Below are 22,472 nucleotides of genomic sequence, written 5' to 3'. Positions count from 1 at the left end.
AAATTTGTGTCCCAAATTTAAGGCTTACATCACTGATTGCGAATGAATAACTAAAAAGGAACCAATAATAGAACACAAAGATTTTATAAGTATTGTGCATAGAAAGATGCTGTTTATATAAAAGAATCAGGTTCTCTTTTAGAAATAAAAGCATAAAATGCTGGAAAAGGCAGTATCTGGAGAGAGAGGAAGAGTTAATATTTCAAGGTTGATCATCTCTTTGCTTCTCGATTTCTGTTTCTGAGCTTCCATTTCAATGTTCTCTTCCTTGGACGAATTAAAGTAATGATTTGTTTAAAATGCAGCATATTAAGTCATCACACTGAGGCTGAAAACTATTTCTTTTTACAATTTATTCATACAGGAAAATTAATCTATAACAGTAGTCACTCAAGGTTACTTTGATTGTATTTCAAGGCATTTAAAAATATCAAGTTTACATGAAACTGTCACTGATTACTGTACAACACTGCCTGTTCTATGAACACAAGTTGTTTTGGAGACAAAAAAAAGTCACATATCCAGTAAAAATACCAAAATATTAAGAACATACATCCTGACTTCATTTGCAATATCGATCTGCTTTCATCTTGGATCTCCTGCAGAGCAAAACACAGACAATTCATTATGAAAGATAAGAAAGCAACCAAAGAATCCTAATGGTCAATCATTTTCTGACTTGCTAAATTTAAAAACTCAAACAGTTACCTGTCTAGCAAAGCCTCATGGAAAGTGCCTTCTTGTCTGGCTTTCTTTAGTAGTTTACTGTCTTCTGCATTCACTCTCAGTTTTTGATCTTGAAAACTCTGAAATTTCTTTCTGCAATAGTGCGATACAGTGGGAATACAAGATACGTGTTCAGCACATATCAACACATTCAAAACCAATTCTCGTCTACTTTTCCCAAGTCTTCTAACCCTGTATCAAATTTCAGTTTTGAGGTTTAAGAAAGACAGAAGGGAAGAGCAGGGAAAGGGCAGCAAAAGTTACATAAGGATAGAATTAAGTTGGATAGTGTATACCCTTGATGGAAAATCACTGACAGCATTGTTAAGTAGTTACTGTAAGCTGTGCAGATGTAATTTAAAAATAAGTTTCAAAAGGGTAGGGACATAAATGAGTGTGCAAAATTGTGAGTTCATCCAATTTAAGTCTGTGAAAGGTAGATAAGAATATTTTGTAAGTGGTAGGAAACTTGGAACTGTGGAGTACCAGATATTTAGGGATTGTGTCCAGAAATTGTGGACAATTACAAAAATTATGAAACTTTATGGAATGTTGACCTTTATCTTAGGTGACATGGAACATAAAGAGGTCTGATTAGAATGCATCTGGTTACCACATTCATTTATGATGACCACAACTCTGGAAGGATGTATTGGCCTAGGAAGACGTGCAAAGTCACAAAGATAGTGATCCAAAAATATTAAATTAGGAGTGTGCAAACACTAGATTTGTGGGTGATCTAATTGAGATGTTCAGAATGAATAAAAAATTTGAAAACAGAGTTTCCTCGGGTGGGCAAGTCCACCAATGAGGCTACAAGGAGAGAACTTGGGAGTGTAAATTGGGATGTCCTTTTTGAAGGGAAATGTACCATGGAGATGTGGTCGATGTTCAGGGATCTTATGCAGGATGTTAGGGATAAATATGTCCCGGTGAGGCAGAGAAGGAATGGCAGGGTGAAGGAACCGTGGGTGACGAGAGAGGTGGAACGACTAGTTAGGGAGAAGAAGGTAGCATACATGAGGTATAAGCAGCAAGGTTCAGACAGGGCCCGTGAGGAATATAGAGTAGCGAGGAAGGAACTTAAGAAAGGGCTGAGGAGAGCGAGAAGGGGACATGAAAAGGCATTGGCTAGTAGGGTTAAGGAAAATCCCAAGGCCTTTTTCATGTACGTGAAGGGTAGGAGGATGGCTAGGGTAAAGGTAGGTCCGATTAAAGACAAAGGTGGGAGAATGTGCCTGGAGGTGGCGGAAGCGGGAGAAGTTCTCAATGAATACTTCTCTTCGGTATTCACCAAGGAGAGGGGTCTTGATGACGCGGAAGGGAGTGCTGGTAAGGGTAATGTCCTTGAGGTTGTAGATATCAAGAGAGAGGATGTGTTGAAGTTGTTAAATAATATCAACACGGATAAATCTCCGAAGCCTGATGGGATTTTCCCCAGGCTGCTTCGAGAGGCGAGGGAGGATATTGTTGAACCGCTGGTAAGGATCTTTGAGTCCTCGTTGTCCACGGGGATGGTGCCGGAGGATTGGAGGGTGGTGAATATTGTCCCCTTGTTCAAAAAAGGTAGTAGGGATAGTCCAGAGAATTACAGACCGGTGAGCCTTACGTCTGTGGTGGGTAAGCTGTTAGAAAGGATTCTAAGGGATAGGATCTATGAACACCTGGAGAATCATGGACTGATTAGGGACAGCCAGCATGGCTTTGTGACAGGAAGATCTTGCCTCACAAGCCTGATAGAGTTCTTTGAGGAGGTGACAAGGAAGATGAGGGTGGTGGATGTGGTCTATATGGATTTTAGTAAGGCATTTGATAAGGTTCCTCACGGTAGGCTTCTTCAGGAGGTCAGAGGCCAAGGGATCCAGGGAAGCTTGGCTGTGTGGATTAGGAATTGGCTTGCCTGTAGAAAGCAGAGGGTTGTGGTGGAAGGAGTGCCCTCGGATTGGAGGGCAGTGACTAGTGGTGTCCCGCAGGGATTGGTTCTGGGACCTCTACTTTTTGTAATATTTATAGATGACTTAGATGAGGGGGTGGAAGGCTGGGTTAGTAAGTTTCCAGACGACACGAAGATCGGCGGTGTTGTGGATAGTGTGGAGGGCTGTCGGAACTTACAGAGGGATATTGATAGGATGCAGAGCTGGGCTGACAAATGGCAGATGGAGTTCAATCCGGAGAAGTGTGAGGTGGTACACTTTGGAAGGAGAAACTCCAGGGCTGAGTACAAGGTAAATGGCAAGCTACTTGGCAGTGTAGAGGAGCAGAGGGATCTGGGGGCTTCATATTCACAGTTCACTGAAAGTTGCCTCACAGGTAGATAGAGCAATTAAGAAGGCCTATGGGATGTTAGTTTTCATAAGTCGTGGGATTGAGTTTAAGAGCCGTGAAGTGATGATGCAGCTTTACAAAACTCTAGTTAGACCACACTTAAGAGTACTGTGTTCAGTTTTGGTCGCCGCATTATAGGAAGGATGTGGAGGCGTTGGAGAGGGTGCAGAGGAGACTTACCAGGATGCTGCCTGGATTAGAGCGTATGGAATACGAGGAGAGGCTTAAGGTGCTAGGGCTTTATTCACTGGAAAGGAGGAGGATGAGAGGAGACATGATAGAGGTATATAAAATATTGAGAGGAATAGATAGAGTAGACAGCCAGCGCCTCCTTCCCAGGGCACCAATGCTCAAGACGAGGGGGCATGGCTTTAAGGTTATGGGTGAGAGGTTCAGGGGAGATGTCAGGGGGAGGTCTTTCACCCAGAGAGTGGTTGGTGCATGGAATGCACTGCCTGGGGTGGTGGTGGAGGCAGATACATTGGACAGGTTTAAGAGTTTGTTGGATAGGCACATGAAGGAATGTGAGATAGAGGGATATGCGGGAGGAAAGGGTTAGAATAGTGTGAGGGTGGTTTGATGGATGGCACAACATGGTGGGCCGAAGGGCCTGTTTTGTGCTGTATGGTTCTATGGTAGAACAAGCTGTGTACCCTAAAAGCAGAGCTAAATTCAGGGAAATATTAAAAAGCACGTATTTGTTACAATGAGCAGTGGAAATCCAGAGCTCTCCAACTTCAACAGCCATAGAAGGGTAACAGTATTTCTGAATTATGTGACAAACAAGATGATTTGATATTACACACAATATTTTAAACACATCTGAAGAATGCCGCTCTCTTTCCCCAGCTTTATATTCAAAGTAAAGTTATTACAGGTCTAATGTAGCATGTATTTGGTACAGTGCAGAACTGCATGTTGTTCTCATCTTAAACTCAAAACGTGACCCTCACTACTGCAATCATATGATATTCCCCCATGGTCCACCTTTACCGATCTCCCTGATTGCCTTACCACTGCCATTTTTTTTTCATATTTCAGATTGCTTCTTCAGAAGCTAAAAAATTATCCAAATTAAACAGGGAACTAAGGACCAAGAAAAACTAACCACTCACTTCATCTTTTTTTTAAGGCAAGGCATGAATCTAGATTTGGTAATGAAATGGTATGATTTAGGAGTGGGCTGTAGGACCCACTTGGTCCCTGCAGCCCACTCTGCCTCTTAATCAGGACTATTGCCCATGATCTTTTTATCAAGTATCTAACTCTGCTTTGTAGTGTAGCGTTTAGTGTAATGCTTTACAGTGCAACGCTTTACAGTGCCAGCGACCCAGGTTCAATTCTGGCCACTGTCTGTAAGGAGTTTGTATGTTCTCCCTGCGTGTCTGTGTGGGTTTCCTCCGGGTACTCCGATTTCCTCCCACATTCCAAAGACGTACAGGTTAGGAAGTTGTGGGCATGCTATGTTGGCACTGGAAGCGTGGCGACATTTGCGGGTTGCCCCCAGAACACTATGCAAAAGATGCAATTCACTGTGTTTCGATGTACATGTGCCTAATAAAGAAATCTTCTTATCCTATAAACTCTGCTTCCATTGGACCCTACCCCACCACCAACTTTGAGAAAGCGTTCCAAAGATTCATCTGTGCTTAAATGGGTAACTCCATTAAATGATGACCTCTAGTTCTAGATTCTCCCACAGCAGTAAACATTCACTCCACATCCACTTTCTCAAATTTCCTCAGGATATTTGATATTTCAATTTAGTTCCTTCTTGCTCTTTAAAACTCCTTCAGCTTTCCCAATTATTCTCTGTCCCTGCATACTTGCCTATTGCGACGATGCACCAGGGCACCCAGATCCCTCAATCCCAGAGCTTTGAATTCTCTCTTCATATAGATAACTTGCTGCTCTTTTGCACAACCATCTATTCTCTATTCTTAGAAAGCATAGGTAGACCTAAATGTGCACTGGTTCAACTGTGGTTAAAACTTTTGTAGAACTTACACGTAGTTGATTTCACACTGCTTTACGTTACCCTTGTCTTCATCCAAAAGCTCATCTTTTTCCTTTATGACAATATCAGCACAGGAACGGATCTATGAAATAAAAATGTAAGTTACTGATCAGAGTACATAGTTAGATCTGGCTAATCCACATGTACTGAGAAGATGTACTGAAATTATTGCCAGAAATGAAAGGAGTGGTGAGAAAGAACACCCACAGAAGGGGCAAATTATATTAAAATAATTAAACTGGAAAATTAAGAAGGATGAGATACAATGCTTAAAAACACTGGGGTGGGTGTCTAGTGATGTGTGAATGAACAAATCATTTCAAACAGAATTAATGTATTAGAAACAGCAGTGGCTCTTTGAATGGACGAATTTAATTTAGTTACAAAAAACTCATGGTTTAAGTTTCAGCAAAACTAGAAATCATTAAAAATAGCAAAACTACTATCATCACTTTGCAGTTCTAATGACAAATCAACGGAAATGTTAACTCTCCATAGAGATTGCCCAGCACTTTCTCTTTTCAGTACACATTATGTTGGAAACTTACTAATTCTGGTTGTAAGATTTTCAGGACATAGGAGAAAATTGTAATCAGGTTGCACTATTAATAAAACAGTCTATCAAATGAAATAAAATGAAGATCATAAGTCAACCCACAGAAGATGGGGAGATAAGACTGAGAAAGAGACTTGCAGAGTTCAGAATGATTCACAATAAAAGACAATAATGCTACAGGTTATGACAGGATTCCATTCCTGAGAACTATTCGCAACCTGAACTGTTTGCAAGTCAGAAACAGAAACAGTTGTGACAGGAGAATGAGCAGCAACGGGAAGAATGGCTGCCAGCCAGCCTCTCTGACTCAGAGAGTGAGTGAGTCTGTTCAGTACTCCCAGCTCTGCTCAGCTTGACCTCCCCCCCCACCGCAATTGTTGCAGTTCAGGGCGAGGAGGCTGGGGGGAAGAGAAGGCAGGTGGAAATGTCCCGTTCCCATGTGGCAAAAGATCCCTGCAGCCCCGCAGGAGTGCTAAATCCATTCCCATCCACCCCACCAGTCTCCCACATGCTTGTTTGTGATCTGGGAAGGACATTGTACACGATTTCAGCTAACGCAAGACAGGCTTAGACAATACACTAATGGTGAAAATGAGAAATGTTTAAGTTGGTCCCAGATCAGTATGTTTCCAATTAAAATACAATGGTGGATTTTGTTCTGGGAAAGGAAGAAAGGAAAATATCTTAAGGCAGATTATGAGAATAATTGGGAAATGAAAACAGTTTAGGGATCTGAGACAAGTGTAGACTATTTAGCCTCTTGAGCCCATTCTCCAAAATGAGATTATGGTTGATCTCTACATACCTGCGTATCCGAGTATAATTGGTTAACAAAATTCATCAGTCGCAGAGTTAAAATTAACAACTATTTGGCATCAATTTCCATTAGCAGAAGAGAGCTCATAATTTCCTTCATACCTTCTGTGAAAGTGTTTCCTAACTATGTGGCTCTAATTTTTAGACTATACCCCATATCCTTCAACTCCCCAACCACCAGAAAAGGTTCCTCTACCAACCCTAATATTTTGAAAACTTAAATCCAATCAGCTCTCAATCTCTTAAATTCCAGGGAACCTAATCTTAATCCAAGTAAACTCTTTTCCTAATTTAATTCTTAGAGTCCAAGTATCATCCTGGTGCACCTACACTGCACCTCCTTCAAAACCAATACATTCTTTATAAGCTTTGATGCTTAGAACTGTTAATGGTACACCAAGTGTAATCTGATCAGGGGTTTGTGAAATGTAGCATACATTTTAACTGCTTGTGTTCAATTCATTACATGAAAAGGCCAGGTCTTTTTCCAACAAGCACATGGTCTTCCAGTGCATACTAATTGACATTGAAGAGCTTATACCCACCATTATTTAGATTTAGTGTATGAATTATCTGCACAGAGGCATAACAGTGTCTTTTCAGTAACTGTAGATTATGTGCCAAAAACCATTTAGAATACTCATGCAGAATTTAAGATGACAATAAATCAGACCTTTTATTGTTAGACATTTGATAGCAAGGTCATGTCAATTTATAAAAGAAAATGGAAGAAACAACTTATTCCCTGGCTTAGTTTACAATCAGTTAAACCCCTCATGAATACCTTTATCATCTCCTCTTCTCCAGCTGTTTTTTGCTTTGCAATAATGTCACCTTCTTCATTACATGAAATGAAACAGCTGTTTGAAGCCATCAATGCCAGCTTTCCCTGGAAAAAGAAAAGCTGGTGAGAATTCAATGGTTTCTTATCAGAAAAATATTGAAATCTCTTCTGAACTACTGAGTAACATCCCAAACACATTTCTTCCCATCTCCTCCCAAAAATATCAGAACATCACCATCTTAAGACAACATACAGGAAGGAACTTGCAGTTCACAAGTTCAGATTACAATCATTAATATATCCTTAGGCAGAGCAGAGTCATGCATTTCTCCAAGATGAGACCCGAAGTTAAACGATCTTAATAGTAGGTCAGGATACTATAGTCCTAACCTACACCATAGGATGGATACTTCATGCGTTCTCACAGTGAAAATGCAGTCATTCCCAGAGACAGTTTCAGCAAACAGCTTCACAAGTTTCACAATGAGTCACAAGCTAAGCAGCAGATCACAAGCTACAAGTATAATCTTCATCACCTGAAACATGGCATGCAAACTCATGATGGAGTGTTCTGTCACCAGCAGTCACATAAACTGCTGTCTAAGTCCTAGCTCTGGAATTCTCTTCATAAACTCCTGTGGCTATGTCGCTTTCCTTTAACTAACTGCTTAAAATCTTTGACCAGGTTTTTGACAATTTATCCTAAATGCATCTGCTTATGTTTTTAAATATTATTTTTTGGTTCATTTAATTGGCAACTAAAGAACATGCAGTAAAGTTTTCAAGTCATTGATTATTGGTATTTCTGGTTTTTGAATAATACTTCTGCCTATCTGTCTATAATTGTGTAGGGAAATTAAATGAACAAACTGTTGTTACTCAAGTAATCTGACAAAAAAAAATCAGTTTCTACTTTAGAAGTGGAACTTGCCATGGCAGTTTTAGACTGGGAAGTCTATGTGATACTCTTAATTATACACCAGATAGTGAGGAAGGCAGAAGCATTACATGGTGCTAAGTTCACTAGAGGTTAATATGGCTGATGGCCAATGGCATTGCTCAAGAACAAAACAAGATTGTGATACATTTAATAATTGCTGCATTTTCCTTTAAAGATAGTAATCAGACGCTTTTGCCACTTCTTGTAGTTCAGTTAGACATAAAATTTCCAAGGTACTAACTGATGATGAACAATGTTTTTTTGTAGAACTCAGAAACATTTCCCCTTTGATCATTATTACTAAATTACCTGGCCATTCATAAAAAAGCAAGATGCAGATGAAGAGGCCCATTTACTTAGTCTTAGACTATGCATGGCAGGTGCAGGCATGGCTTTCAATTATGCAGTAATTAAAACTGGAGATGCACAAGAGGTCAAAATTGCATAGATAGCTCAGAGGATCAAAGAGCAGGGCAAAGTAAGAGGGATGGAAATAAGGATGAGGATTATAAATTTAAAGCCATGGTTAAACGGGAGTGAGTGTAGGTCAGCAAGAGCAAGATAATGGATGAGTAGTATTTGCTGCTGGGTCAGATACAGACAAAACCACTTTGAATGAGCTTGAATCTGTGGAGGGTGAAAGACAAAAGAGCAGCTAGGTGTTTATTGGAAATAGTCAGGTCCTGGGGTAAAAAAAAAGGCAGAGTGTTTCAGCAACAGATGGGCTGAGACAAGGGTGGCACTAAGTGACATAGTGCAGTATAAACAATTTTAGTGATAGTGCTGATGTGTGGTCAGAAGCTCAAATCAGGGTGAATGAAGGCTCCAAAGTATCAAACAGTCTGGCTCAGCTTCAAACAGTTGCAGGGAGACTGATGCTTTTGGTTTATATGGAATGGGACTTGTAGAAAGAATACAAAAATCATTCATGACTTTGAAACAATTAACAAATCTCTTTCCCTCTTCTCCACTAAGGAGGTTGACACCAACTTCTCCATACCTAAACATAAATAAATCCCTTATCTCGAGTACCACTCTAGTAAATTTCCACTGCATCCTCTCTGAGGCATTAATATTCTTTGTACAGCATGCCTAAAACTTAATACAATTCTCTAGGTGAGGCTTGGCTGATTACCAATTTGTATTTGGAATACAAGAAGAAAGCAAAATATAATTGTTTATGAGATAATAATGATTAAAGAAGATTTAAAGGAGGCAACTTACATCCTGAAACACTGGCTCCCACTGTTCTCTTGATCCAATTGCATCTGATCGTCCAGTAACGACTCCATCAGAATTTATTCCCATATACTTGCCATAGCCAGATTTCAGTGCTATCCTATAGGAAATAACCAGAAGTAATCAAAATACATTCGTCATGGTGTTGCAAAATAAAGTTTAGATATAGAGTAATTGTATTTAAAGTGATTTCAAAAGATTACTTTCCATAAAATCTGTTATTCAGTCTGATAATATTTGGTTAGAGATGTCTTTTTACCATCTTCTAAATGGTTTGTTAATTACCATGGTATTGCATATTTGCATTACTTTTAGACAACACAGTGGATAATATCAAATATCTTCATACCTGATTAATAGAGCAATTCATTGTCTCCCAATTAAAATTATAAATCTGATAATTACAATCGGGTTGCTGGGATTTTTGACTGAAATCTCTACCTGAAGTATACACATATAGAACAACCATAATAAGAAACAGGAGTAGGCCATTTCATCATGATCATGGCTGATCTTCGATCCAATTTAATACCTATAAATCTATCAATCTTTTTTTTAAATGAGCTCAATGACTGTGGCTTCATAGCCCTCAGTGGCAGAGAATTCCAAAGATTCACCGTGCTCTGCGAGAAGAAATTTCACTTCATCCCAGATCTAAATGGCCTATTCTTTATTTCTGAGATTGTGACCTTTGATTCTAGATCGTTGGAGACATCCTTGCTGCATCCAGCCCTTCAAGCCATGTGAGAATATTTGAGTTTCAATGAGATCTCCTCTCATTCTTCTAAACTCCATAGAGTACAGGCCTAGTCTTTTCAATCTCCCCTCGTGGAATATCCACTATCCTTGGAACCAGTTTAGTTCATCTTTGCTGGCAGGTATATCTTTTTTTTTTGAAAAGATCAAAAAAGGCCAACATACCACTTGCCTTCCTAATTTTCTGCTGCACTTGGTTTTCAGTGACTTGTATACAAGGACACCTAGGTCCATTTGAACATCAATATGTACTTAATCTCTCACCACTTAAAAAATGCATTTCTGTTTTGTGCACCAAAGTAAATAACAAATGTATCTCAAAAGTAGCAGCCTTTTCAGGTTAGCTGTCATCAAATTTTGACTGACAACACTCCTCTAAGTGCCTTCCAAGTTTTTGCCATGTCAAAGGCAGTACATAAATTCAAGTTGGTGCAGAACACCCAGCAGTAGAATACTAGGAAAGTGTAATCTTGTTAGGTTCTACGCCACATGGAATAGAATGCATATCTCACATGTTGGGCCATTATATTGCATTGTTCGTTCCCAACTACAATACTGTGTGGAGGGGGAGCAGATGATGAAGCTCTGGTGAGCAAACAAATCAGCTGGAACTTTCTGAGATGGAGGGTGGTAAACATGTGGAATGTGTTACCCAGTGAGGCAACCTAGACTGATAACCTAAGTTATTACATGAAAAAATTAGATCTCTTTCAGCAAATTAAAGCAGGTGGGGGAAGTGGGTAGGGGACAGTGTATTCTGATTCTGCAATCTGCTGCCTGGCAGATGGACCAGAATGATTTTCTCTGGCCTTAAGTGTTGCCGTTAGAATAGCATATGACATTCTTGCTGATTCTACAAAAAAAATTACTCTAATAGGTAATTTGAATGAACTTTCCTATAATTCATTTAAGCTGTTAAACAGCATTGAAAGTGTAAGCAATTCATTCAAATAAATCTCAAGTAGTTATTATCTGTTGCATATTTTCAGGTTTATAATAAAAAGATATACAATCTATATTTTTGTAAGTATAATAGCAATATGTTGGTATAAACGTGAGCAAAAATTGTCCTCCCATGTTCTCCACAACTATAGACACAAGAATATAAGAAAATAGGAGCAGAAGGCGGCCACCTGGTCCCTCAAGCCTGTCCTATTATTCAATGTGATCATGGCTGATTGCTCTCAATTCCCTGATCTAAAAATTTACCTACCTTCTCTATAAACACCTCTTGTGATCTAGCCTCCATAACCATCCAGGGCAGGAAATTCCAGAGACTCACCACCGTCCGTGAGAAAATATTCTTACATGCCTCAGTTTTAAATGACCGTCCCATTATCTTGTAACTATGTGCTTGTTCGATTTTCTCCCACCTCAGAATTTTATGTTTCATTAAGATCAACCTCTTTCTTCCAAACTCCAAAGATGATTAATTTTTTGTTAGCTGTTTGTGCTAGGACAACCCTCTTGTCCCAAGAATTAGCCTAATTAAACTGTTCTAGACTGCCTAAAATGCAAATATATCTTTTAAATAAAGGGACCAAATGCAGCCTCACCGGCACTCTGTATAATTCTAACTCCAACCCCCTTGCAATAAAGGCCAATAAGCCATTTGCCTTCCAAACTACTTTTTGCACCTGCCTCTAATTTTTTGTGCTTCACCTACAATAACACCTATATCCCCTTTTACACTACTCATTTGCAAACTCTCTCCAGTAAGATAATAATCTGCCTTTTGATTCATCAGACTGAAGTACATGATGTCACACTTTCCTACATTAAACACCATTTGCTAGGTTCTTGCCTACTCGTTCAACCTATCCCCATCCTGTTGCAGAGTCCAAATACTCTTGCTGTGGTATACCCTCTTACCTACTTTTGTGTCATCAGCAAACCTGAATACCTTGCACTCTGTCCCCACCTTGAAGTTATTAGTGCAGACAGTAAATAATTAAGGGCAAGGAACTGATCATTGTGGCACTTCACTGGTTCCATCCTTCCAGCCTGAAAAAGACCCTGATATATTCTGACTGTGTCTTCTATGTGATAACCAGACTTCAATCTATTTTAACACACTTTCTCCAATAGTGTGAGCTCTTATTTTGTGCACCAGTATATGTGGTGCATTATCAAATGGTTTCAAACTTATTGAATAGGAAAAACAACAATTTATCATCTAACAAATTCTGCATGGCCTCCAGTGTGTCAATGGCCATGATTTATGAATTGCATCAATGGTATTGACATCTGAGCAACTTAACCAGATTCATTCTGACTTTGATCATCCATCTTTGTTATCCGTACTAGTAGGGAGGGAGGGTCGGGGCAGTCAAGGTAAGGATAGGAAAGCAGGTGTTGTCAATAATATCACTTAATAATAACTTACATTTCTCACCTGGTTTCAGATAACTTGATAGCAGTTAACTGCTCTGGGGGATCTGGGATTTCATTATCTGCTCAGGATGAAAAAGAATGATAAAAGATTATACCTTACAAAGGCATTGTGCACAACTGTCATGCAGCAAATTATGCTGAAAGTTCTAGCAATATAATTATATCCAATAGTCTGTTCTTTCTACAAAAGTAATGAACACATCTTTCACACCTCAAAACACCATGGACGCTTTATGGAAAATTAATTACTTTAACGGTGCAGGACAATTGTTATGTAAGGAAATGCTGCAGCCAATTTGTGTACAAACAGTGATAAGATAAATGATCAGGTAGTCCGACTATGGTCTTGGTTGAAGAGTGAACGTTGGTCAGGACACTAGGGAACACTTATGTTTTCTCTGATTACTGCTACTGAATTGTTTATAAATATTAGAAGAAACAAATTGACTTCAGCAGTTAATGGTCTTATCTGAAAGATAGAGATCCTTCTGTATTACCCTAGTATGTTTAAATTAGCTCAGATCATGTACTGTGGTTTAAATTCATACTCTCCTCTCAGATGCTGCCTGCCCGTTTCCAGCATTTTCTGTTTTTACTTCAGATTTCCGGCATCAACAGATTTTTTTCTTTACGATTATTGTTTAATTCACTGCTGCTCTCTTCTGGAAATGTCCACCTCGAGTCTGCTCTCCCACAGGATGTCTCTGTCTCATTTGGTCTCTCTTGATCTCCAGCTTATCAATCTCCATCCCTTTCTCTGCAAATTCAGACATTTCTACCTTTTCTCAGTTCTAATGAAAAGGTATGATAATGCTGCATCTCTCTACAGGTACTGCCTGACTTGCTGCATATTTTCAGAATTTTCTGTTTTTATTTTGAATCCACAATCTTCCGACAGGGAGCGTTATTTTGAGCCAAGCTGATATATATTGCATTGTTACAATTTGAATGATATACTCTTTAAGTTATGTTCTTATATTTTCAACAGATATTTAGACCTAAAACAATTAAAATATAAATGTCTCAAAAGGTTTCACAGAGGTTAGAAGATGGGCTCACGAAGCCAGAGTGGTACAGCTAAGAAATGGGCCCTTCAACCCACCACATCCATGCTGACCTTTTTGATCTACACTAATCCCATTTTCCCACATTAGCACTGTATCCTTTTATGTTTTGCCCATTTGTGTCTGTTCAAATGCCTCTTGAATGTATTGATTGTATCTGATTTTACCACCTCCTCTGGCAGCACATTCCAGATATCAGCCATTCTGAGTTAAAAAAACTTACCCTTCAGATCCCCTTGGAACACTACTGCTCACCTTAAACCTATGCCCTCTTGCTTTTGATACCCATACCATGGAAAAAAATTCTAAGCATCTACCCTATCTATGCTTTTCAATCTTATAACCTTCTATCAGGTCACCCCCCTCAGCCTCCTTTGCTCCAGGAAAAATAAGACCAGCCTATCCAATCTCTCCCCATAACTAAAGTCCTCCAAACCAGGGAACATCCTGATGAATCTCCTCAACACTTTCTCCAGCACAATTGCATTCTTCCTATACTGCAGCTGTACACAATACTCCAAGTGCAGCCTAACCAGTGTTTTGTAAAGTTGTAACATAATGTTCCAACTTCTAATATTTTATGCCCTAATCTATGAAGGCAAGCATGCCTTCTTCACCACCCTATTGACCTATGTTGCCACCAAGGTCCCTCTAATCATCAACATTCCTTAGCACCCTACCATTTACTGTACATGTCCTAACCCTATTTGATTTCCCAAAATGCATCACCTTGCACTTGTTGGGATTAAGTTCCATCTGCCAATGCTCCACCCAACTTTCCAACTAATTTATACCCTGCGGTAGCCTTAGACAACCTTCCTAGCTATCCACAACACTACCAATTCTTATATAATCTGCAAACTTAATCATTTCTTCTATATTCACATGCAAGTTATTAATATACATCACAAACAGCAAAGGCCCCAGCACCGATCCCTCTGGTACATCACTAGTCACAGACTTCCAATCAGAAAAACATCCTTTCATTACTATGCTCTGCCTCTTATCACAAAGTCAATTTTAGATCCAACCAGCCATCTTGCCTTGGAACCCATGTGTCTTAACCTTCTGGACCAGCCTACCATGCAGGACCTTGTCAGTAGCCATAAGTATCTACCACCCTGTTTCATCAATCTCCTTTGTTACCTCCTCAAAAGACTCAATCAAATTAGTGAGATGGGATTTCTCCCTCAATAAGCCACATTAACTATCCTTAATCAGTCTCTGCCTTTGTAAATGAACACAAATCCCGTTCCTTATAATCTTCTCCAATAATTTCCCTACCACTGACACAAGGCTCACTGGCTTTTAGTTACCTAGCTTATCCTTGCTGCCCTTCTACAACAAAGGAACAACATTACCCATAGGTACCTCGCCTATGGCTAACGAAAATGTAAAACCCTCTAGCAGGGATGCGGCAATCTCCTCCCTTGTTTCCCATAGCTTTCTAGGATAGATCTCATTCAGCCGTGGGATTTATCCACCCTTGTGTCCCAAAGCATCTAATGCCTCCACCTTAATACCTACCTAGTCTAGACAATCAATGTATCCCTCTGTGAATTCGCTATCCTCCACATCCTTCTCCTTGGTGAATACAGATGAAAAGTATTCATTTAGGACCTCAACCACATTCCCTGGCTCCAAACATAGGTTACCCATTTGGTTCCCGAGGGGACCCACTCTTTCCCTGGCTATCCTCTTGCTCCTAATATACGTAGAATAATTTAGGATTCTCCTTAATCTTACCTACCAAGGATATTTCATGAGTCTTTTTGCCCTCCTAATTTCCTTCTTAAGTACTCTCCCACCCCCCAAATTTCTCGAGGAACTCACTTGATTGTAGTTGCCTGTACATGTCATATGCTTCTATCTACCTTAAGCCCACTGTGCACCTTTTGATTACCTATTTACAGCAGCATTGTAGGAAATTCAGGTGCACTTCTCAATTTATTGGCCTTCTTCAGTGTGCATTTGAAATGAAAGATAGAATTTTCAACCTACAGCTTGTAATCAGATGAATTGGAAAATCAAACAGTCGATCTGCAATGCAGATCATTTTATATCTGTGTGGCGCCTTGAACATCTATCCCATGTACCGTTTGCAAAGTCAAGACTGAAAAGCCTGCTGAGATAATCCAACTTAATTTACTTCTGCTCAATCTAAAAGGCAGTTTAAAAAAAAATTAATCAATTGAACTGCAGGTACCATCAGAAGTGTTTTTTTAAAGTACGATTGTTTTAAAATTGTTAGATTCAGCAAGTAAACTCAAAGAACTTTGAATATTTTTGACTATTTTTGCAAGTCTCTAGAGTATAGGTGAAGTCTGCTTAATCTTAGGTTTAATAGCACAGATTAACCCAGATTAAAACATTTCAAATTGTGACAACAAACCTCCATGTGGTGCTCCAAGAGTAAAAAGACCATTATCAAGGGCATGGATATAGGTGCCTTTTCCCATCTCTATTGCCACACTCCCTGTGATTTCTCCAAAATTCCGAACTGCCCACCATCCTCCTAGAACAAAAAAACATGTAAAAAAATCAGCAACACCTTGAAGGAAATTGCAATCACTTAACACCTTAAATGACAACCTGAAGTACTTCAAAAGCAGATAATGATTTTGACCACCAGCCATTTCAGTTAATATAGGAAAATGAAATGGCCAAATTAGACACACCAAGGTCTCACAAACAGCAGAGAGATAAATCCCAGTAAAATTTATTATTGTGATATTAATCAAGGGGAAAGAACTTCCCTATTCTTTAAAATAGTACCATTGTATCTTATATTTACTGGGACAAACAGTTTGAACCTTGGGTTAATTGCACATCAACCCAGCGACAATTCAATATGCAATCAGTACCACACTGAAGTGCCAGCTTGGAATGTGAACGTGGTGGCACCCAAGTGGGGTTTGAATCCACAGTTTATTGATTTGGAGGTGATGGTTCTGCCTCCCTCACCCCTAATACTTATTTGATACAAGATCATGGGAACACACCTGCATTATAAATACAGTACAAATCCCAAAACAAACTGAATTGTATTGGCTGCAGAGCTTGGGTGCAATCATGAATGATTTATTTTCTGTAATTCACTGTGACTCCATGGAAATTGTGCTCCTTCTCCATTTAAAAATACTAAGTTCATCTTTGGATATAAAAATGCTCTAAGACTGATCACACTGGAGACCTAACAGAAATATATAGTGCAAAATCAAATTGCTGGAGGAACTCAGCAGATCAGGCAGCATCTGTGGAGGGAAATGGACAGTCAACGTTTCAGGTTGATACCCTTCATGTAATATATGGTGATGTGATATAGTATATAAAATTATGAGGTGGGGTAGATAAGTACATTTAAAAAAATCTTGCGTGATTGGCATCTCCAGTATTTATTGCCCAACGGTTATTACTATTGGGACTATGGGCAGTGAAGTGACTTCTTGGACTGTTGCAATCCCGTGAAAATCACATTGTAATTTATGGAATGATAATGTGCAACTGCATTCAGTGAAATATTTTTTTTAAAATCGTTTTGACGTTTATGGTATTTCAAGATGATGTGTTACCAACAAACTTCCAGGCAAGCCCATTTAGATTAAAGTAAAATATTTTCTCATGTTCAAAAATGTATGGGTGAAAAATTTACATTAAAACCCCAAAAGATATCTTTATTAGTCACATGTACATTGAAACATGCAGTGAAATGCATCTTTTGCATAGAGTGTTCTGGGGGCAGCCTGCAAGTGTCACCACACTTCTGGCACCAACATAGCATGCCCAGAACTTCCTAACCCGTACATCTTTGGAATGTGGGAGGAAACTGGAGCACCCGGAAGAAACCCGCGCAGACACGGGAAGAACATACAAACTCCTTACAGACAGCGGCCGGAATTGAACCCGGGTCGCTGGCACTGTAATAGTGTTACGCGAACCGCTACACTACCGTGCCTGCTCCTGAGCAGAGACATTGTTACCAAACTCACTTACCAACAATATCAACCACTTGTTCTTCCTGCTCCTCTCGTTTTCTTTTTTCTTTGTTTTTCTTCTTCTTGCTAAAGTAAAATGTAATGACTGACTTGAACATGTAAACCACGTATAAGGACTAGTGCGATGATGCCTGACCATTCAAGCTTCATCTGTACAAAAGCAAATGTGGCAGCCAGTATATTCTGGGTTTTAACATAATAGGATTCTGTATTTAATAGTGTCTAAATCGGGAGGCCATTTTCTTTTGGCCATTTAAAATAAACCACAAAATTGTTGCTGGTCTAAGTATTGGTCAAACTATTGCTGGCAGAGTTAGCAGGAAGAACTTTTAGATTCTGCAGCTGGACTACACCACTAAATGTGATGTAGTTCCACAGACAAATTTTGATGCCTGTGATATATACACAAAATTGTTTAATAAAGGAACTGTCAACCAGTTCCCATCTCCATGTAAATATGACTCCATCTCTCACTGTCTCCACTGCCTAAAGGTTAGCTCCTACCTCTGCTCCAGTATCAGGTATTCTTCCATAGTTCTTCTTCACAACCTAACTGTGGACACTCTCTCTCCCACTCAGGTACTGTCTCTGTCTGTCTAGCTGTCTCCTTCACTCACTGTGGACACCCTCTCTCACTGTGGACACAGTTTTAGTACGGACCCTCCCTCACACACTCACTGACCGCAGACTTTCCCCCACTCACTGCGAGCACTCCCTCCTCACTCACTCACTGCAGACACTCACCCACTCACTGTGGACTCTCCCCCACTATCTCACTGTGAGCACTCCCTCCTCACTCCCTCACTGCGGACACCCTCTCCCTCACTGTGAGCACTCCCTCCTCACTCCGGACACCCTCCCCCTCACTGTGAGCACTCCCTCCTCACTCCGGACACCCTCTCGCTCACTGTGAGCACTCCCTCCTCACTCCGGACACCCTCCCCTCACTGTGAGCACTCCCTCCTCACTCCCTCACTCCGGACACCCTCTCCCTCACTGTGAGCACTCCCTCCTCACTCCGGACACCCTCCCCCTCACTGTGAGCACTCCCTCCTCACTCCGGACACCCTCTCGCTCACTGTGAGCACTCCCTCCTCACTCCGGACACCCTCCCCTCACTGTGAGCACTCCCTCCTCACTCCCTCACTCCGGACACCCTCTCCCTCACTGTGAGCACTCCCTCCTCACTCCCTCACTCCGGACACCCTCTCCCTCACTGTGAGCACTCCCTCCTCACTCCGGACACCCTCTCCCTCACTGTGAGCACTCCCTCCTCACTCCCTCACTGCGGACACCCTCCCCTCACTGTGAGCACTCCCTCCTCACTCCCTCACTCCGGACACCCTCTCCCTCACTGTGAGCACTCCCTCCTCACTCCGGACACCCTCTCCCTCACTGTGAGCACTCCCTCCTCACTCCCTCACTGCGGACACCCTCCCCTCACTGTGAGCACTCCCTCCTCACTCCCTCACTGCGGACACCCTCTCCCTCACTGTGAGCACTCCCTCCTCACTCCGGACACCCTCTCCCTCACTGTGAGCACTCCCTCCTCACTCCCTGGTGAACTCCAGCTTCTCTCGCTGCAAACACCAGCCCCTCACTCTCCCTGTGAACATCCGCCGCAGGATCTGCTGTCCGCCCCACCGATCACACACTCTGAGTCCACACTTTCTGTCCCCGCTTTCAGTCTCCGCCAATTAAACCCGAACCTTTTCACGCCCTTCAGCACCAGCTTCGTTCGCTTCACACAGGCATATTCCGCCATGTTGGACGGGAGGCTCGGCACCGGGCGCAGCGACACCCGGCGGACCGGAGGCCGGGCACTGGCCGCAGCGACACCCGGCGGACCGGAGGCCGGACACCGGTCGCAGCGACACCCGGCGGACCGGAGGCCGGGCACCGGTCGCAGCGACACCCGGCGGACCGGAGGCCGGGCACCGGCCGCAGCGACACCCGGCGGACCGGAGGCCGGGCACCGGCCGCAGCGACACCCGGCGGACCGGAGGCCGGGCACCGGCCGCAGCGACACCCGGCGGACCGGAGGCCGGGCACCGGCCGCAGCGACACCCGGCGGACCGCAGGCTCGTCACCAGGAATAGTGGGCGCAGGGTCACCTAGTGGCAAGGTGTCATAAATTTATAACATAATTAACTCTTGAAGGAACGTGTCCTCAATTTATAAAGTTTTTCTTCAAGTTAACGACCCATTTTTAATGTTGGCACTAAGTTGCAGCTGAAGTGCCAGTCAGCTGCAGCTGTGTCAACAAAGATCGCTACCCACTGGGTTGACAACTGCTCTGAACTAAGCTGATGCTTAGAGAGACCGTTTTAACTCAATCTATTGGCAGGTGATTGCTAACACGATTGGCTTTTGGAAATAGACTTATGTTGATTGTAGTAGTTTAATAAATTCTATTTGGCTTCATGAATTTCTGCTTAACAAAATGTTGTCCTGGAAAGCTAACTCCCTCATGGATTAAGGGGTACCTGTAGTGGGCAGTATTAACCAGGTTAGTGCAAGATTATGACAGCGTAGCCACTAGTCACCTTGATGATGGAGTTTGCTTATAAAAATAGACAGCAAATGAGATATTCTTAAATATTTGGAGCATTCGATATTTGAAAAAGCAATAACTGGAAAGTTCCAGTCATTTGATATTGTAGTTCTGGACTCAATAGATGTAGAGGTACTGAGTGAGCTGGAATTCAAAGGAGCAGATAAACACTTATGGTGGGAGGATGCACCTGGCATAGTGATGCTGCTGACTGGAGGATATATGGACATAACAGTAGTATGCAGCGGTGGGGGTGGGGGTGTCCAAACTCTTTTACTTTTAGGGTCATTTCCGTATAAGGACAGAAGATCGTGGGTTGAAATTGTTACTGGCACTTCAGTGTGCATGATGTGTTTGTGCACGGCAGCAGCAGGTCATGTGCAGTGACCTCAGATAGTGAACCATGCTTGCTTGACATTGCTCAGACAAAATTCTGTCATGGAAACAGACTTGAGGGAAGACTGAATCAGGACTGCTGGAGGTTTGAGACTGGCTTTGATGATAATTTTAGGGTCTGACCCTGAATGGTCCACTGCAAGGCCTATCCAAAGCATTTCCATTCCTCTACATGGAGGTCCACCATTACTGATTGCCCCCAAATTGCCTCCCCTCTCATTCCCTCATTGCTGATGTATTTAGCACGCCCTCCTAATTATCTGACTGACCACCTGTCTGTTTTCACCCACTCCAGTCGTTGGCCTGATCATCTTTTTGACTTCCATCCTTCACCAATAATCTTCTGTAACACACAACACCTCCCAATCATCTGTCCTGATCCTCTGACTCCACATCTTATCATATGCCTGATTACCCACTCCACACTGCTTGATCCACTCTGTGATTTCCAACACCACTCATAAGATCTCTTCCCCAACACATTTCTGCCCACTAGATCCCCTCCCCGAAACATTTTTGCCATGATCACATCTCCACTCTCCACAATGGATGCAGCTGATGGAGGAAAGGACTATTCCATGAAGCGTGAACCCTGGAACATTGAGTGGTGCAGAGTATTCATGCTTCCCTTTGAGGAGATTCTCTTCAGTGGTGCAAGCTTGTACTTGCCACAGCCTAAACTTGTCCTAAGGTGTCATAATTTGGGCACCACTGATTTATGAGTTGTAGTAGTATCAGTTAAATTACTGACAGGAGCCAGGGTTCTGGATTATTAAGCAACAAACAATCTGCTTGAAGAACAATCTGTGGGAGGAAAGGAATTGTTGTTGTTTCGGGTCAAAACCCTGCATCAGGACTGAGAGTGGAGAGACGAGAAGCAATTCCTTTCCTCCCACAGATGCTGCTCAACCCGCTGAGTTCTTCCAGCAGATTGTTTGTTGCTCCAGATCCCAGCATCTGCAGGTTCTTGTGTTTCTTTCTGGATTATTAATACTAGTTTGAATCCCACTAGTGCAGTATTTAAATAAATCTGGCATTAAAGCTAGTTTTAATCATAGTAATCATGAAAGTACAGGATTATCCTAATTATCAATCTGGTTCAGTAATGCCCTTCAGGGAAGGAAATCTACCATCCTTATGTAGTCTGGGCTCCATGTGACTCCAAAACCATAAATGTGGCTGACTTAATTGTCTCCACATTTCAATGCCAATTAGAGATGGGCAATAATTGCCCATTTGCAGTGGTGTCTATGTCCTGTGAATAAATTACTAAAAATCTAGTATAGTAAATGTCTCAAAGTGCGTCACAGGAACATTATCAAATAAAATTTGACACTTAACTAGTGTCTAAAAAGGAGAGAGAGGCAGGGAGGTTTAGGAAATTCATGATGAGAAACACATCTTTTTTCAATGCAACTTTTTTCTGAATGTGTCACTCCCACATAAAATTGACGTTGAATTTTGAGGCTGTTTCACTGACTTTTATGAGTCAGATAGTTCCAAGCCATCTGATTACAGCTATTTTGGACACTGAGAAAGAGCCTCCAATTGTTAAACTCACTAGTCAACTGCTGCTTTAAAAATGCCTTCTGGCATGTATAATAATGTATTATGTCCACATGACTAATAGCAGATCAGAATATCAATGTGGCACATTCCAAGCAATAATAGATTCATAGCGATATACAGCATGGAAACTGGCCCTTCAGACCAACTAACTTAAAAAAGTCTGTACTATAAGTTGCAATTTAGACCAAATAAATGCCAGTCATTGGAGTTTGAATCTAATACTATTACTGTATATTTATGGACAACAGCTTGCCCTTTGATGCCAGTGCTGAAAAATAAATTAGGTGGCACTGGTACCTCTTGCTCCATTTCAACATTGCCAAAGCCTGTTCCTTTTAAAT

At 41.4% G+C, this 22,472-nt stretch overlaps 1 protein-coding gene across 1 annotated transcript; it reads right to left on the bottom strand.

The window, feature by feature from the left end:
- Nucleotides 1-338: 338 nt before the first annotated feature.
- Nucleotides 339-19,591, bottom strand: frg1 (FSHD region gene 1). Its single transcript, XM_052042674.1, has 9 exons — nucleotides 19,322-19,591; nucleotides 17,611-17,678; nucleotides 16,010-16,132; nucleotides 12,555-12,612; nucleotides 9,389-9,503; nucleotides 7,225-7,329; nucleotides 5,059-5,150; nucleotides 709-819; nucleotides 339-599 (listed from the first exon to the last, which is right to left on the bottom strand). The coding sequence occupies exons 1-9, from the start codon at nucleotides 19,375-19,377 to the stop codon at nucleotides 563-565; spliced, it is 765 nt and encodes a 254-aa protein (XP_051898634.1). The 5' UTR covers nucleotides 19,378-19,591; the 3' UTR covers nucleotides 339-562.
- Between the last annotated feature and the right edge of the window lie 2,881 nt (nucleotides 19,592-22,472).

Source organism: Pristis pectinata, chromosome 2 (assembly GCF_009764475.1).
Source record: "Pristis pectinata isolate sPriPec2 chromosome 2, sPriPec2.1.pri, whole genome shotgun sequence".
In the NCBI taxonomy this organism is placed as follows: domain Eukaryota; kingdom Metazoa; phylum Chordata; class Chondrichthyes; order Rhinopristiformes; family Pristidae; genus Pristis; species Pristis pectinata.
The sequence above is the reverse complement of the archived record's forward strand: the minus strand, read 5'-3'. Positions and strand labels throughout refer to the sequence as shown.

Excerpts from the sequence above, each read along its gene's own strand:
- frg1 (XM_052042674.1), bottom strand. The coding sequence starts at position 19,377 with ATGGCGGAATATGCCTGTGTGAAGCGAACGAAGCTGGTGCTGAAGGGC. Across the intron at positions 16,133-17,610 it reads ACAAGTGGTTGATATTGTTG|GAGGATGGTGGGCAGTTCGG; the intron begins GTAAGTGAGTTT and ends TTTTTGTTCTAG. Across the intron at positions 9,504-12,554 it reads ATCAAGTTATCTGAAACCAG|GATAGCACTGAAATCTGGCT; the intron begins GTGAGAAATGTA and ends TATTTCCTATAG.